This window comes from Cherax quadricarinatus, chromosome 62 (genome assembly GCF_038502225.1).
Source record: "Cherax quadricarinatus isolate ZL_2023a chromosome 62, ASM3850222v1, whole genome shotgun sequence".
Lineage (NCBI taxonomy): Eukaryota > Metazoa > Arthropoda > Malacostraca > Decapoda > Parastacidae > Cherax > Cherax quadricarinatus.
The window spans coordinates 22601072-22618526 of NC_091353.1; the positions used below are offsets into that span (position 1 = coordinate 22601072).

The window sequence follows — 17455 nt, forward strand, 5'->3', positions numbered from 1 at the left end:
ATAATCCCTTGGGTTTAGCGCTCCTCCATGATTATAATAATCTGCCACACTAACCCCCTCAAGGGAGGTTCCTTGATGCTGGTGAAGGGCTCTTGATCTAGAGAATTTTATCTGTGCTCCAGTTCCCTGAGTTAAACCTGGATGCCCTCCATTCTTCACCCTTCCCCCCTTGCAGGTTTAGCATTCCCCACGATAGGAATAATAATTCACCACACTGAGCAAACATCTCTAGCATCCTTCCTAGAATCCTTCACACTGGCCAAGCAAGAACACAAAATGATACACACAAACACAGACAGGATCACAAAATCCAGAAAGTATATGGAAGGTGAAATTCCACAGGGTTTTCCAATTACACAAACAAGGATAAGTGGCATATATGACCAGCCAAGGCATTTGCATAGCACTCGAATGGTATAATGCAGGTGATCCTAGACAGGTTATTTGTTAAATTGTAATTAGAAACTTTTAACAATAACAATGAGAAGAAAGAGTAGTGTAAGTACAAGTGACTGTACTGAGGATTCACGCCGGTGAGACACAGATACATTTGGTTATTACAAGAAATTTCTAAACATTATACATCAGGTATCTCATAATTATCATTTCCTATATCAAGAATTTTCTTTCTCATTCCTATAGAGCTTAGGAGTTATTTTTATTTATATGAACACATAGGCTGTTTCCCACCATGGCAGAGTGGCCCAAAAAAGAAAAACTTTCATCACCATTCACTCCATCACTGTCTTGCCAGAGGTATGCTTACAGTACAGTTATAAAACTACAACATTAACACCCCTCCTTCAGAGTGCAGACACTGTACTTCCCATCTCCAGGAATCAAGTCTGGTCTGCTGGTTTCCATGAATCCCTTCATAAATGTTACCTTGCTTACACTCCAACAGCACGTCAAGACCTAAAAACCATTTGTCTCCACTTGTTTCTATCTAACACGCTCGTGCGCGCTTGCTGGAAGTCCAAGCCCCTCGCACACAAAACCTTCTTTACCCCCTCCCTCCAACCTTTCCTAGGCCAATGCCCACCCCTACCCCGCTTTCCCTCCACTACAGATTTATACACTCTCGAAGTCATTCTGTTTTGTTCCATCCTCTCTACATGTCCAAACCATCTCAATAACCCCCTCCTCAGACCTCTGGATAACAGTTTTAGTAATTCTGCACCTCCTCCTAATCTCAAACTACGGATTCTCTGCATTATATTCACACAACACACATTGCCCTCAGACATGACATCTCCACTGCCTCCAGCCTTCTCCTCTTTGCAACATTCACCACCCATGCCTCACACCCATACAAGAGCATTGATATAACTATATTCTCATACATTCCCCTCTTTGCTTTCATGGATAAAGTTCTTTGCCTCCACAGATTCCTCAGTGCACCACTCACCTTTTTCCTCTTGTCAATTCTATGATTCACCTCATCTTTCACAGACCCATCTGCTGATATGACTCACGAAATCGTAATGACACGATTGCAAACAAACCATACCCCGGCCGGGATTGAACCCGGTGTCAGGAACGGATTAATTGAATTTACATTATTTCTTATGGGGAAAATTGATTCGTAAATCGTCCATTTCGATAATAGTCCCACTTCCAGGAACGGATTACGGACGATTATTGAGGGACCACTGTATTTATGAATAAGAAATATTGTATAAAAACATAATAAATCGTAATACACTACAGAATGTAAAGAAATAAACTGTTTATATAATGTGTATAGTGTACTTACACACTTGGAGCAGAGATGGTGGGGAGGTTGAGGGTGGAGGAGGTAGAGGGTGGGAGAATGGCAGTGCAGCATATGATGTCAGTGGCCCTAAAAACCTCCAACATTGAAGGAGTTAGTTTCGTTTCATCCTTTTTCTATCACTTAATTGCTTAACTAACTTGCAACACTCTTAATGCTACACTTTATCACTGAACTTAACTGATACAATTTATTTTGTTTAATTACTGAACTTTACTGTAACAATTTGCTTTATTTCCATGGAAATCATTCTTTTTTTCTTCTCAGCACTGTTCTTTGCACTTATTTTCTTACCCATTTTTAGAAAGAAATTTGGCCAAATGACCATCCATAAAAAAAAATGCAAGCAAGCACGAGAGAACTGCTCCCACGGTGATGTTAACATGTGGACTCCTTACCAGATGTTTTGCCATCGGCTGCGCCAACTAGTGGCAGCATTCTGAATTATTACGTATTATGTATGTACAGTGGAACATCTACTTGCGAGCACATCCACATGCGGGTTATTCCAAATATGAGCAGTCGAACGGTCGATTTTTTGCTTCCATACATGAGCGAAATTTCCATAAGCGAGCAGGCCTAAGGGTGGTTCCTTGACGCTGGTGAGGGATCTCATTTGTTTGTTGGACCATCTTATTGAAACTTGGGCAAAGTATGATGGAAAGATGCTTCTTAACATACACCAAAAATGAATGAAATTGGACCATAAATAATGGCGCTCACTCCTCAGCAATTAGCCTCCCCTTAGCATTGTTGTGGTAAACACTGCCATCTAGTGACAGCCTTTTGAAGCCTTCTATTATTATAATTATTATTATATAGTACATTATTATTATACATGTTTTTTTTTTTTTAACAAGTTGGTCGTCCCCCACCAAGGCAGGGTGACCCAAAAAAGAGAAAATCCCTAAAAAGAAAATACTTTCATCATCATTCAACACTTTCCCCACACTCACACATTATCACTGCTTTTGCAGAGGTGTTAAGAATACAACAGTTCAGAAGCATATACGTATAAAGATACACAACATATCCCTCCAAACTGCCAATATCCCAAACCCCTCCTTTAAAGTGCAGGCATTGTACTTCCCATTTCCAGGACTCAAGTCCGACTATATGAAAATAACCGGTTTCCCTGAATCCCTTCACTAAATATTACCCTGCTCACACTCCAACAGATTGTCAGGTCCCAAGTATCATTCGTCTCCAATCACTCCTATCTAACACGCTCATGCACGCTTGCTGGAAGTCCAAGCCCCTCGCCCACAAAACCTCCTTTACCCCCTCTTTCCAACCCTTTTGAGGACGACCCCTACCCCTCTTTCCTTCCCCTATAGATTTATATGCTTTCCATGTCATTCTACTTTGATCCATTCTCTCTAAATGACCAAGCCACCTCAACAACCCCTCTTCTGCCCTCTGACTAATGCTTTTATTAACTCCACACCTTCTCCTAATTTCCACACTCCGAATTTTCTGCATAATATTTACACCACACACTGCCCTTAGACAGGACATCTCCACTGCCTCCAACCGTCTCCTCGCTGCTGCATTTACCACCCAAGCTTCACATCCATATAAGAGTGTTGGTACTACTATACTTTCATACATTCCCTTCTTTGCCTCCATAGATAACGTTTTTTGACTCCACATATACCTCAACGCACCACTCACCTTTTTTCCCTCATCAATTCTATGATTAACCTCATCCTTCATAAATCCATCCATCAACACGTCAACTCCCAAGTATCTGAAAACATTCACTTGATACCCTCATCACCTTACTCTTTTCTATGTTCACTTTCAACTTTCTACCTTTACACACATTCTCAAACTCATCCACTAACCTTTGCAATTTTTCTTTAGAATCTCCCATAAGCACAGTATCATCAGCAAAAAGTATCTGTGTCAATTCCCATTTTGAATTTGATTCCCTATAATTTAATCCCACCCCTCTCCCGAACACCCTAGCATTTACTTCTTTTACAACCCCATCTATAAATATATTAAACAACCATGGTGACATTACACATCCCTGTCTAAGACCTACTTTTACCGGGAAGTATTCTCCCTCTCTTCTACAGACATACATACATGTATTATTATTATATGCATTACAGTGGACCCTCGACCAACGATGGCATCGATTAACGATAAATCCGACCAGCGATACATTTTAACGCAAAAATTTTGCCTCGACTAGCGCTAAAAAACTCGACCAACACTATTCGTTCCGTCTGAGACGTGTCCACTTCTGGCCAGTGTTTACAAGCCAGCCAGCCACCGTGGTCACTTCCAAGCATACAAACGGAACATTTCATATTATCACAGCCTTTTTAGTGATTGCACCTGCAAAACAAGTCACCATGGACCCCAAGAAAGCTTCTAGTGCCAACCCTACAGCAAAAAGGGTGAGAATTACTATGGATATGAAGAAAGAGATCACTGCTAAGTATGAAAGTGGAGTGCGTGTCTCCAAGCTGGCCAGGTTGTACACAAAACCTCAATCAACCATCGCTACTATTGTGGCCAAGAAAACGGCAATCAAGGAAGCCGTTCTTGCCAAAAGTGCAACTATGTTTTCGAAACTGAGATCGCAAGTGATAGAAGACGTTGAGAGACTGTTATTGGAGTGGATAAACGAAAAACAGATAGCAGGAGATAGCATCTCTCAAGCAATCATATGTGAAAAGGCTAGGAAGTTGCATGAGGATTTAATTAGAAAAATGCCAGCAACTAGTGGTGATATGAGTGAATTTAACCCTTTGACTGTCACAAACCCCAATCCTGAGGTGTCTCCTGGTGTGGCAAAATTTAAAAAAAAAACAAAAAAAAATTCTTATGAAATGATAGAGAATCTTTTCCCAATTGTAATGACACCAAAAAAACGAAATTTGATGGAAAACTGACGGAATTATGCTCTTCCGAAGTTAGCGACCTCGGCGCTGTTTACAAATCGGCGATTTCGCCCACTTTGAGCCCTATTTTCGGCTAATTCCATTGTTCCAGTAGCCCAAACTCATAGCTATTTCTTTAGAACTACACTTTTTCTATCGATTGAGTACAAGAAACTGCCCATTTACCGATTTCAACTACCTAATAATGTGGTCAGAAATTTGCAATTTGGCCAATTTCACGAAAACTAAAAAATATGACAATTTAAAATAAGGTCCAGAATGAACAATGCAGACATTCCTGGCTCTAAAATAACATTTTCTTTGTTTATCAGTCATGTCTCCAGGGCCCTCTGATATTACTCTTGCTTTCTATTTTGAATTTTTATTCAAACAAAAAAATAGAAGACTTACTATTATGCAGACTACTGCAATACTGTAATAATTGTATAAATAACATCAACCCATTCATGACTGCATATTAGAATGGCTAGTTGGACATTTATTGGAAAATGGCATCATTTGTTTACTTTTGAACATTGGCAAAAATCAAACATTTCCCCTACTTTGAGCTCCATTTCTAGGTTCTTTTTATAGTAAAATTAATCAAAATCACCTTTATTTCTATAATATGTTTTCCATTCTATCAAATGAGACCAAGAAAACGAGAATACAACCATAAATACTATGCGAAAATAGACCACAAACTCGGCATTTTAATTAAAAAAAAAACGGTCGGAGTTTTTTTTTTCTCATTATACACTGCGTGCTCCAGGATTTTTTTTATATGGTGCACACTGACCACACAGACCCATTCTCTCACATGTGGGCCTACCAGCTTTCTCCTGCTTGATTTGAAGCCGCTAGAATTTATGAGTATATATACGTCAAACACGGTACCTCGTAAGACGTATATATACGGCCGCGACAGTCAAAGGGTTAAGGCCAGCAAAGGTTGGTTTGAGAGATTTAAGAATCGTAGTGGCATACATAATGTGATAAGACATGGTGAGGCTGCCAGTTTGGACCAAAAAGCAGCTGAAAAATATGTGCAGGAATTCAAGGAGAACATAGAGAGTGAAGAATTGAAACCTGAACAAATGTTTAATTGTGACACTGACAATGTTGTGAAACACTTTAGGAATGTCATAAAGGAACGGGAGGTACAGGCCTCTATGGACAGATATGTTGTACGACAGAGGTCCAGTGACTCTCAAGCTGGTCCTAGTGGCATTAAAAGAAGAAGGGAAGTAACCCCGAAAAAGGACTTGCCACCTCAAGTCCTATTGGAAGGGGATTCCACTTCTAAACACTAACACCATCAACACTCTCCCCTCCTCCCATCCCATCAATCATCACCAGATCTTCAATAAAGGTAAGTGTCATGTAACTGTGCATGTCTTCTTCAGTTTGTGTGTATTAAAATTAATTTTTCATGTGGTAAATTTTTTTTTTCAATACTTTTGGGTGTCTTGCACGGATTAATTTGATTTCCATTATTTCTCATGGGGAAAATTAACTCGACCAACGATAATTTCGATTAACGATGAGCTCTCAGGAACGGATTAATATCGTTGGTCAAGGGTCCACTGTACATTATTATATGTTTACAGTGAAACATATAGGTGAACAGTATTTAGGTAAGGGTAAAGAGGTCTTTGTGGCATTTATGGATTTGGAAAAGGCGTATGACAGGGTGGATAGGGGGGCAATGTGGCAGATGTTGCAGGTGTATGGTATAGGAGGAAGGTTACTGAAAACAGTGAAGAGTTTGTATGAGGATAGTGAGGCTCAGGTTAGAGTATGTAGGAGAGAGGGAAATTATTTCCCAGTAAAAGTAGGCCTTAGACAAGGATGTGTGATGTCACCATGGGTGTTCAATATAATTCTAGATTGGGTTGTAAGACAAGTGAATGCTTGGGTGTTGGCAAGAGGTGTGGAGTTAAAAGATAAAGAATCAAAAAACAAAGTGGGAGTTGTCACAGTTGCTCTTTGCTGATGACATTGCTTTTGGGAGATTCTGAAGAGAAGTTGCAGATGTTGGTGGATGAATTTGGTAGGGTATGTAAAAGAAGAAAATTAAAAGTGAATATAGGAAAGAGTAAAGTAATGAGGATAACAAAAAGATTAGGTGACAAAAGAGTGGATATCAGATTGGAGGGAAAGAGTAAGGAGGAGGTGAATGTATTCAGATATTTAGGAGTGGATGTGTCAGCAGATGGGTCTATGAAGGATGAGGTGAATCATAGAATTGATAAGGGGAAAAGGGTGAGTGGTGCACTTAGGAGTCTATGGAGACAAAGAACTTTGTCCATGAAAGCAAAGAGGGGAATGTACGAGAGTATATTTGTACCAACACTCTTGTATGGGTGAGAAGCATGGGTAATGAATGTTGCAACAAGGAGAAGGCTGGAGGCAGTGGAGATGTCATGTCTGAGGGCAATGTGTGGTGTGAATATAATGCAGAGAATTCGTAGTTTGGAAATTAGGAGGTGTGGGATTACCAAAACTATTATCCAGAGGGCTGATGAGGGGTTGTTGAGGTGGTTTGGACATGTAGAGAGACTGCAACAAAACATGACTCCGAGAGTGTAAAAATCTGTAGTGGAGGGAAGGTGGGGTAGGGGTCGGCCTAGGAAGGGTTGGAGGGAGGGGGTAAAGGAGGTTTTGTGTGCGAGGGGCTTGGACTTCCAGCAAGCATGCGTGAGCGTATTTGACAGGAGTGAATGGAGACAAATGGTTTTTAATACCTGAATTGCTGTTGGAATGTGAGCAAAGTAACATTCATGAAGGGATTCAGGGAAACTGGCAGGCCGGACTTGAGTCCTGGAGATGAGAAGTACAGTGTCTGCACTCTGAAGGAGGGGTGTTATGTTGCAGTTTTATAACTGTAGTGTAAAGTACCCCTCTGGCAAGACAGTGATGGAGTGAATGATAATGAAAATTGTTCTTTTTCGGGCCACCCTGCCTTGGTGGGAATCAGCCGATGTGTTAAAAAAAAAATTATTATACCTATTATTATTCTCATTCTTATTATTATTGCAATATAAATAATTTGGAATTTTTATTCACACAAAAAATAGAAGATTTACTGTTATGCAGACTACTTCATTATTGTAATAATTGTACAAATAATGTCAATCCATTCATGACTGCATATTGGAATGGAGGTGATGTCATTTGTTTACTCTTGAACATAGCCAAAGAATCGAACATTTCTGCTCAATTTCAAGGTACTTTTCATCGTGAAACCATTCAAAATCATATCTATTTCTGTAATATATCTTTCATTCTATCAAAAGAAACCAAAAAATGAGAATACAACCATAATAACCATACGAAAATACTGCTAAGGGGCGGCTAATTGCTGAGAAGTGAACTCCATTATTTACGGTCCAATTTCATTCATTTTTGGTGTACGTTAAGAAGCATCTTTCCATCATGCATTGCCCAAGTTTCATTAAGATATCCCAACAAACAAATGAGATCCAATTCAATAGATCAAGAGCAAGAGCCCCTCACCAGCATCAAGAAACATCCTTTGAGGCCCGCTCGCTTATGGAAATTTCGCTCGCATGTGGAAGCAAAAACTTGACCTATCGACTGCTTGTACAGTGGACCCCCGGTTTGCGATATTATTTCATTCCAGAAGTATGTTCAGGTGCCAGTACTGACCGAATCTGTTCCCATAAGGAATATTGTGAATTAGATTAGTCCATTTCAGACCCCCAAACATACACATACAAACGCACTTACATAATTGGTCGCATTGGGAGCTGATCGTAAACCGGGGGTCAACTGTATTTGGAAAGACTCACACATGGATGTGCTCACAAGTAGAGGTTCCACTGTATAATAATAATTATAATAGACGACTTCAAAAGGCCATCACCAGATGGCAGTGTTTACCACAACAAAGCGGGAACAGTTGTTGCCGCCTCCACCTGTTACAAAATGACATATTTTATTCATTTTAGAGTATATACAGTGGTCCCTCGTTTTTCGTAATTAATCCGTTCCTGGAGCCATTACTATAAACGAAATTTACGATTTGCGAATCAATTTTCCCGATAAGAAATAATGTAAATACAATTACTCCGTTCCTGACACCCAGAAGTATTAAAACAAAAAAATTTTTTACATGAAATATACATGTAGTACATAAACAATATAATGGGAAATGATGAATGAAACATTAACAGCTTAACACTTACCTTTATTGGAGATTCTTCTTAGTGTATGGGAGACTGGAGGAGGAGAGAGATTGGATTGTTTACAGTTTGGAAGGGGAATCCCCTTCCAGCAACACCTCAGGTACCAATTGCTTCTCTGGGGTTGCTTCTCTTCTCTGTTTCTTAATGCCACTTGAACCACCTTGAGAATCACTCTAGTCCTGTCTCGCAAAGTAACTGTGGAGAGAGCTCTGTTTCTGGCCCTAAAATGGCCCAAGACTTTGTCACTGTACATATTTCTCACCTTCTTTACCACAGGCTTGGCACTAGGAACTTTCTTTGGAGCCATGGTAGCTTATTTAGTACTTGCAAGCACTAAAATGAGTGGAATATTATGGAATATTTCGTAGGAGCACTTGAGGGGACCTTCACCCACTGGTAAACAATGCCAGACTGGCTAGGTAGGGGGGGCACCCCGGCTCACACCGTGCATACGCGTCCCAGACGAACTACTATTCGCGAGTCAACCTATGAAAAGCGAGTCCATGTTTATACGAAAATACCCCTATGATTGGCGAAATCTACGATTGCCGAGAACTACGAAAAGCGAGGGACCACTGTATCAGGTTTCTATGTTATTTATATTGTTTATTATGTCATATTAGATGAACTGTGATAGATAAATAAGCCATATAGGTTATACTAGCAAAATTATTGAAGTACAGAATTCCACTAGAATGGATTAATTGCATTTCAATTAGTTTAAATGAGGAAAATTGACTATGTAAACGAGCAAATCCAGATGCAAGCAAGGTCACGGAACGGATTAAACTCGCGAGTGAAGGTTCCACTGTATTATTATTATTATTAATTTAGGGAAGTGAAGCTCACTCGTTATTATTATATTACTATAATAATAATAATAATCATAAAAATAATAATAATAATAATGATACATATGTAATAATAATAATAATAAAAATAATAATAATAATAATAATAATAATAATAATAATAACATTTAGAGAGAATGGATCAAAGTAGAATGACATGGAAAGCATATAAATCTATAGGGGAAGGAAAGAGGGGTAGGGGTCGTCCTCGAAAGGGTTGGAAAGAGGGGGTAAAGGAGGTTTTGTGGGTGAGGGGCTTGGACTTCCAGCAAGCGTGCATGAGCGTGTTAGATAGGAGTGAATGGAGACGAATGATACTTGGGACCTGACGATCTGTTGGAGTGTGAGCAGGGTAATATTTAGTGAAGGGATTCAGGGAAACCGGTTATTTTCATATAGTCGGACTTGAGTCCTGGAAATGGGAAGTACAATGCCTGCACTTTAAAGGAGTGGTTTGGGATATTGGCAGTTTGGAGGGATATGTTGTGTATCTTTATACGTATATGCTTCTAAGCTGTTGTATTCTGAGCACCTCTGCAAAAGCAGTGATAATGTGTGAGTGTGGTGAAAGTGTTGAATGATGATGAAAGTATTTTCTTTTGGGGGATTTTCTTTCTTTTTTGGGTCACCCTGCCTCGGTGGGAGACGACCGACTTGTTGAAAAAAAAAAAAAATAATAATAATAATAATAATAATAATAATAATAATAATAATATTAATAAGAGCTTCAGAACGCCACCGACTCAGTGTCCTGTTTACCTCGGTGTGGGAGTACTTCTCTCATGCTTTTCTTACATTTTTTAGTCATTTGGCCAAATTTTGTTTTTCTAAGCATGGATCCTAAGAAAGTAAGTGTAAAGGACAGTGCTGAGAAGAAAAAGAGAATGATTTCCATGGAATTAAAGCATGAAATCATAGATAAACAAGTGAGGTGTGCAGGTTTTGGGTTGAGGGGGAAGTGGGGGGAGCGGCTCAAGACTCAGATGTTGGCTCATAACTCAGAGCAAAAAATCGACCGATCAACAGCTAGTATCTCAAAAAACTCATACATTGGGACACTCGTAAGTCAAGGTTCCACTGTACCAGTAACTTGAGTTTCCCAATTTTCACTTAATATTTTAACAGTTACTAGTACTGTAACTGCTACAAGAACATTATGTAATATTTTTGCTAGCTGTCTCATTTGTAATATAACTGCTATGAAACTGAAAGCAGTGCTATAACTGGTTAATGGGGTTCAAAGTCTATCACCTACACGAAGGTCAGTAAGGCTGCATGGAACCTGTTCGCCTCCAGACAAGAATACCTTAATCCTTGAAAATATACATTTATGTAAACTCTCAGTGTGTGTATGCTGAAAGACATACTTCTTGGTGTATAAATTCAGTCAAAAGTTACTATGAAAAGTTATAAAATGCTACAGAAATAAATACCAGGTAGTGTGGCAATAGATACTTCACAATACTGAGCATGGTATCAAACACTTTGCAAGGAGAATGACTGTGGACAGTGTGCAATGAAAGTAAACTGCCAAGATGATGTGAGTAAGCTAATGGAAACATTAAACAAACCCTTACATGGAGGGTGCTTTGTTGGTCAATGCCCCTGCAGCCCAGCCCATGACCAGGCCACAAGTGAGTAATAATAAGTTCTTGATGCAGCAGTGTTCCCCTCAACTCTCAATACATGATATAACACAAGTTACCCCTGACATAAGAACATAAGAAGGAAGGAACACTGCAACAGGACTACTGACCCATGCAGAGCAGGTCCATGTCCCCCCAACCCCCAGATTAGCCCAATGACCCACCCAGTCTGGTCACCTCCATTCAAGGAGGGAGCACGGAACCAGACCCAGCAGCACAAGCTAGTCAGGTCCAACTCACACCCACTCGTGTATTTATCTAACCTATTTTTAAAACTACACAACGTTTTAGCCTCAATAACTGTACTCGGGAGTTTGTTCCACTCATCCACAACTCTATTACCAAACCAGTGCTTTCCTATATCCTTCCTGAATCTGAATTTTTCCAACCTGAAACCATTGCTGCAAGTCCTGTCTTGGCTGGAAATTTTCAGCACACTATTTACATCCCCTTTATTTATTCCTGTTTTCCATTTATACATCTCGATCATATCCCCCCTAAGTCTACGCCTTTCAAGAGAGTGCAGATTCAGGGTCCTCGGTATATCCTCATAGGGAAGATTTCTGACACATGGGATCATCTTTGTCATCCTCCTCTGTACGTTTTCCAGAGCATTTATGTCCATTCTGTAATACGGCGACCAGAACTGAGCAGCATAGTCTAAATGAGGCCTAACCAAGGATACATAGAGTTGAAGAACAACCTGAGGACTTCTATTATTTATACTTCTAGATATGAAGCCAAGAATTCTGTTAGCTTTATTGCGAACACCAATGCACTATTGTCTTGGTTTTAAATTACTGCTAACCAGAACTCCTAAATCCTTTTCGCAATCAGTAGTATTAAGATCTACATTATTTAGTTTATATGTCGCATGGTTATTTTCCTGTCCAACATTTAGAACTTTGCATTTGTCTATATTAAACTGCATCTGCCACTTCTCCGATCATTGCATCAGTCTATTTAAATCATCCTGGAGTGCTCTAGTGTCCTCATTGGAATGAATTGGACGGCCTATTTTGGTGTCATCAGCAAATTTGCTTATTATTTTTATTATCACACTGGCCGATTCCCACCAAGGCAGGGTGGCCCGAAAAAGAAAAACATTCACCATCATTCACTCCATCACTGTCTTGCCAGAAGGGTGCTTTACACTAGTTTTTAAACTGCAACATTAACACCCCTCCTTCAGAGTGCAGGCACTGTACTTCCCATCTCCAGGACTCAAGTCCGGCCTGCCGGTTTCCCTGAATCCCTTCATAAATGTTACTTTGCTCACACTCCAACAGCACGTCAAGTATTAAAAACCATTTGTCTCCATTCACTCCTATCAAACACGCTCACGCATGCCTGCTGGAAGTCCAAGCCCCTCGCACACAAAACCTCCTTTACCCCCTCCCTCCAACCCTTCCTAGGCCGACCCCTACCCCGCCTTCCTTCCACTACAGACTGATACGCTCTTGAAGTCATTCTGTTTCGCTCCATTCTCTCTACATGTCCGAACCACCTCAACAACCCTTCCTCAGCCCTCTGGACAACAGTTTTGGTAATCCCGCACCTCCTCCTAACTTCCAAACTACGAATTCTCTGCATTATATTCACACCACACATTGCCCTCAGACATGACATCTCCACTGCCTCCAGCCTTCTCCTCGCTGCAACATTCATCACCCACGCTTCACATCCATATAAGAGCGTTGGTAAAACTATACTCTCATACATTCCCCTCTTTGCCTCCAAGGACAAAGTTCTTTGTCTCCACAGACTCCTAAGTGCACCACTCACTCTTTTTCCCTCATCAATTCTATGATTCACCTCATCTTTCATAGACCCATCCGCTGACACGTCCACTCCCAAATATCTGAATACGTTCACCTCCTCCATACTCTCTCCCTCCAATCTGATATTCAATCTTTCATCACCTAATCTTTTTGTTATCCTCATAACCTTACTCTTTCCTGTATTCACCTTTAATTTTCTTCTTTTGCACACCCTACCAAATTCATCCACCAATCTCTGCAGCTTCTCTTCAGAATCTCCCAAGAGCACAGTGTCATCAGCAAAGAGCAGCTGTGACAACTCCCACTTAGTGTGTGATTCTTTATCTTTTAACTCCACGCCTCTTGCCAAGACCCTCGCATTTACTTCTCTTACAACCCCATCTATAAATATATTAAACAACCACGGTGACATCACACATCCTTGTCTAAGGCCTACTTTTACTGGGAAAAAATTTCCCTCTTTCCTACATACTCTAACTTGAGCCTCACTATCCTCATAAAAACTCTTCACTGCTTTCAGTAACCTACCTCCTACACCATACACTTGCAACATCTGCCACATTGCCCCCCTATCCACCCTGTCATACGCCTTTTCCAAATCCATAAATGCCACAAAGACCTCTTTAGCCTTATCTAAATACTGTTCACTTATATGTTTCACTGTAAACACCTGGTCCACACACCCCCTACCTTTCCTAAAGCCTCCTTGTTCATCTGCTATCCTATTCTCCGTCTTACTCTTAATTCTTTCAATTATAACTCTACCATACACTTTACCAGGTACACTCAACAGACTTATCCCCCTATAATTTTTGCACTCTCTTTTATCCCCTTTGCCTTTATACAAAGGAACTATGCATGCTCTCTGCCAATCACTAGGTACCTTACCCTCTTCCATACATTTATTAAATAATTGCACCAACCACTCCAAAACTATATCCCCACCTGCTTTTAACATTTCTATCTTTATCCCATCAATCCCGGCTGCCTTACCCCATTTCATTTTACCTACTGCCTCACGAACTTCCCCCACACTCACAACTGGCTCTTCCTCACTCCTACAAGATGTTATTCCTCCTTGCCCTATACACGAAATCACAGCTTCCCTATCTTCATCAACATTTAACAATTCCTCAAAATATTCCCTCCATCTTCCCAAAACCTCTAACTCTCCATTTAATAACTCTCCTCTCCTATTTTTAACTGACAAATCCATTTGTTCTCTAGGCTTTCTTAACTTGTTAATCTCACTCCAAAACTTTTTCTTATTTTCAACAAAATTTGTTGATAACATCTCACCCACTCTCTCATTTGCTCTCTTTTTACATTGCTTCACCACTCTCTTAACCTCTCTCTTTTTCTCCATATACTCTTCCCTCCTTGCATCACTTCTACTTTGTAAAAACTTCTCATATGCTAACTTTTTCTCCCTTACTACTCTCTTTACATCATCATTCCACCAATTGCTCCTCTTCCCTCCTGCACCCACTTTCCTGTAACCACAAACTTCTGCTGAACACTCTAACACTACATTTTTAAACCTACCCCATACCTCTTCGACCCCATTGCCTATGCTCTCATTAGCCCATCTATCCTCCAATAGCTGTTTATATCTTACCCTAACTGCCTCCTCTTTTAGTTTATAAACCTTCACCTCTCTCTTCCCTGATGCTTCTATTCTCCTTGTATCCCATCTACCTTTTACTCTCAGTGTAGCTACAACTAGAAAGTGATCTGATATATCTGTGGCCCCTCTATAAACATGTACATCCTGAAGTCTACTCAACAGTCTTTTATCTACCAATACATAATCCAACAAACTACTGTCATTTCGCCCTACATCATATCGTGTATACTTATTTATCCTCTTTTTCTTAAAATATGTATTACCTATAACTAAACCCCTTTCTATACAAAGTTCAATCAAAGGGCTCCCATTATCATTTACACCTGGCACCCCAAACTTACCTACCACACCCTCTCTAAAAGTTTCTCCTACTTTAGCATTCAGGTCCCCTACCACAATTACTCTCTCACTTGGTTCAAAGGCTCCTATACATTCACTTAACATCTCCCAAAATCTCTCTCTCTCCTCTGCATTCCTCTCTTCTCCAGGTGCATACACGCTTATTATGACCCACTTCTCGCATCCAACCTTTACTTTAATCCACATAATTCTTGAATTTACACATTCATATTCTCTTTTCTCCTTCCATAACTGATCCTTCAACATTACTGCTACCCCTTCCTTTGCTCTAACTCTCTCAGAATTCATATTCTCTTTTCTCCTTCCATAACTGATCATTTAACATTACTGCTACCCCTTCCTTTGCTCTAACTCTCTCAGATACTCCAGATTTAATCCCATTTATTTCCCCCCACTGAAACTCTCCTACCCCCTTCAGCTTTGTTTCGCTTAGAGCCAGGACATCCAACTTCTTTTCATTCATAACATCAGCAATCATCTGTTTCTTGTCATCCGCACTACATCCACGCACATTTAAGCATCCCAGTTTTATAAAGTTTTTCTTCTTCTCTTTTTTAGTAAATGTATACAGGAGAAGGGGTTACTAGACCATTGCTCCCGGCATTTTAGTCGCCTCATACGACACGCATGGCTTACGGAGGAAAGATTCTTTTCCACTTCCCCATGGACAATAGAAGAAATAAAAAAGAACAAGAGCTATTTAGAAAAAGGAGAAAAACCTAGATGTATGTATATATATATATGCATGTGCGTGTCTGTGAAGTGTGACCAAAGTGTAAGTAGGAGTAGCAAGATATCCCTGTTATCTAGCGTGTTTATGAGACAGAAAAAGAAACCAGCAATCCTACCATCATGCAAAACAGTTACAGGTTTTTGTTTCACAGTCATCTGGCAGGACGGAAGTACTTCCCTGGGTGGTTGCTGTCTACCAACCTACTACCTACCCACTGGAAATAATTTGCTTATGTTGCTATTTATTCCCTCATCTATGTTGTTTATGTAAACTGTGAACAAGAATGGGCCCAACACTGACCCCTGAGGAACACCGCTTGTGCCCTCATTCTGATTTCTCCCCATTTATGCAAACTCTTTGCTGCCTATATGTCAGCCATGCCTCTACCAAGGAAAAAATTTCTCCTACTATCACTCAACATATACTACTATTCCACATACAAGATCACTTTTTTTTCCTACTGAGATAAGTTGTAAAAAAAAAAGGAAATTTTAAGGTATGCAAATGGTTAACTCCTATTTATAAAACTGCACCCACTGGAAATAATTTTTCAACTTACAAAGGTGCTCCTAGAACCAATTGGGTCAGAAGTGTGGGGGGAACACCTATACATGTATATGAGAACCATGAAGATGGTCAACATAACAACATAAAAAAGAAGGAACACTGCAGCAGGCCTACTGGCCCATGCGAGGCAGGTCCAAGTCACCTCCTGACTTAACGTTCATGTTCAACACAGTACTTAATAAAGAAAGTTAACAAAAGAAAATGAACTTTATTATTATTATTATTATTATTATTATATTCATACCAGTGATAAAACCTGCATGGGAATTGAAAATCCGATTTAAGTTAAGAAGGGGAAGGTAATCCCAATTTCTTAGATAAATAGATAAAGAGTTTTGAACCATCATCTATCATGAAGACAATACCTGAGGTTTCTTCACCACTGGTCTCAACACAGGATTATTTTCCATCTTCTTTCGAGACTTTCTAAATTGATCAATGACGTCGATGCCTCGTTTGCCACTCTGAGCGACTGTCTGTGTAGGAGTCTTCTTGAAAGGGTTCTTTGATGACTGTGTTAACAAGTAGCCTGGACTGCCTTCACTGCTCTCTCTCCTAGCTGCTACAGCAGCAAGCAGTGGGTTCTCTGTGGGACACAAATTGTAACTAATACTCATCAGAATATACATTTAACCCTTAAACAGTCCAAACGTATATATATGTTCTTACCTTCTTTATACGTTTATTTTTCCTGCCTTCAAATTTGGCAGGATTGGCTTGAGATGTCTTGTCAACATAGAATGAGTCCTAACACTCAGTGTGCACAGTATTAAAAAAATCTGGGACCACTGGGACCACTTAGTACCTTGTGGGAGCGCCAGTTAAATAGAGCTCCAGCTAGAGCAAGAAGTGCGGCAAACACCAAGGATTCACTGATGTAATGTCATATTAACACTCCTCTTTTAAGAGGAAAGTGATGTTAACCCCAAGTTTAGGGTCTGTCTATTTCTGTATCTGTCTATCTCTTTCTCTGTCTACCTCTATCTGTGTCTGCCTCCGTCTCTGTCT

The 17455-nt window shown here is 40.0% G+C and overlaps 1 protein-coding gene across 1 annotated transcript in view; it reads right to left on the reverse strand.

Moving 5' to 3' along the window:
- Ctf4 (Chromosome transmission fidelity 4) overlaps positions 1–17455 on the reverse strand; it is a 242784-nt gene that overhangs the window by 28334 nt on the left and 196995 nt on the right. The window contains 1 exon segment of the mRNA XM_070098498.1: positions 16813–17033. Within this exon segment, the coding sequence (XP_069954599.1) occupies positions 16813–17033 (221 nt within the window).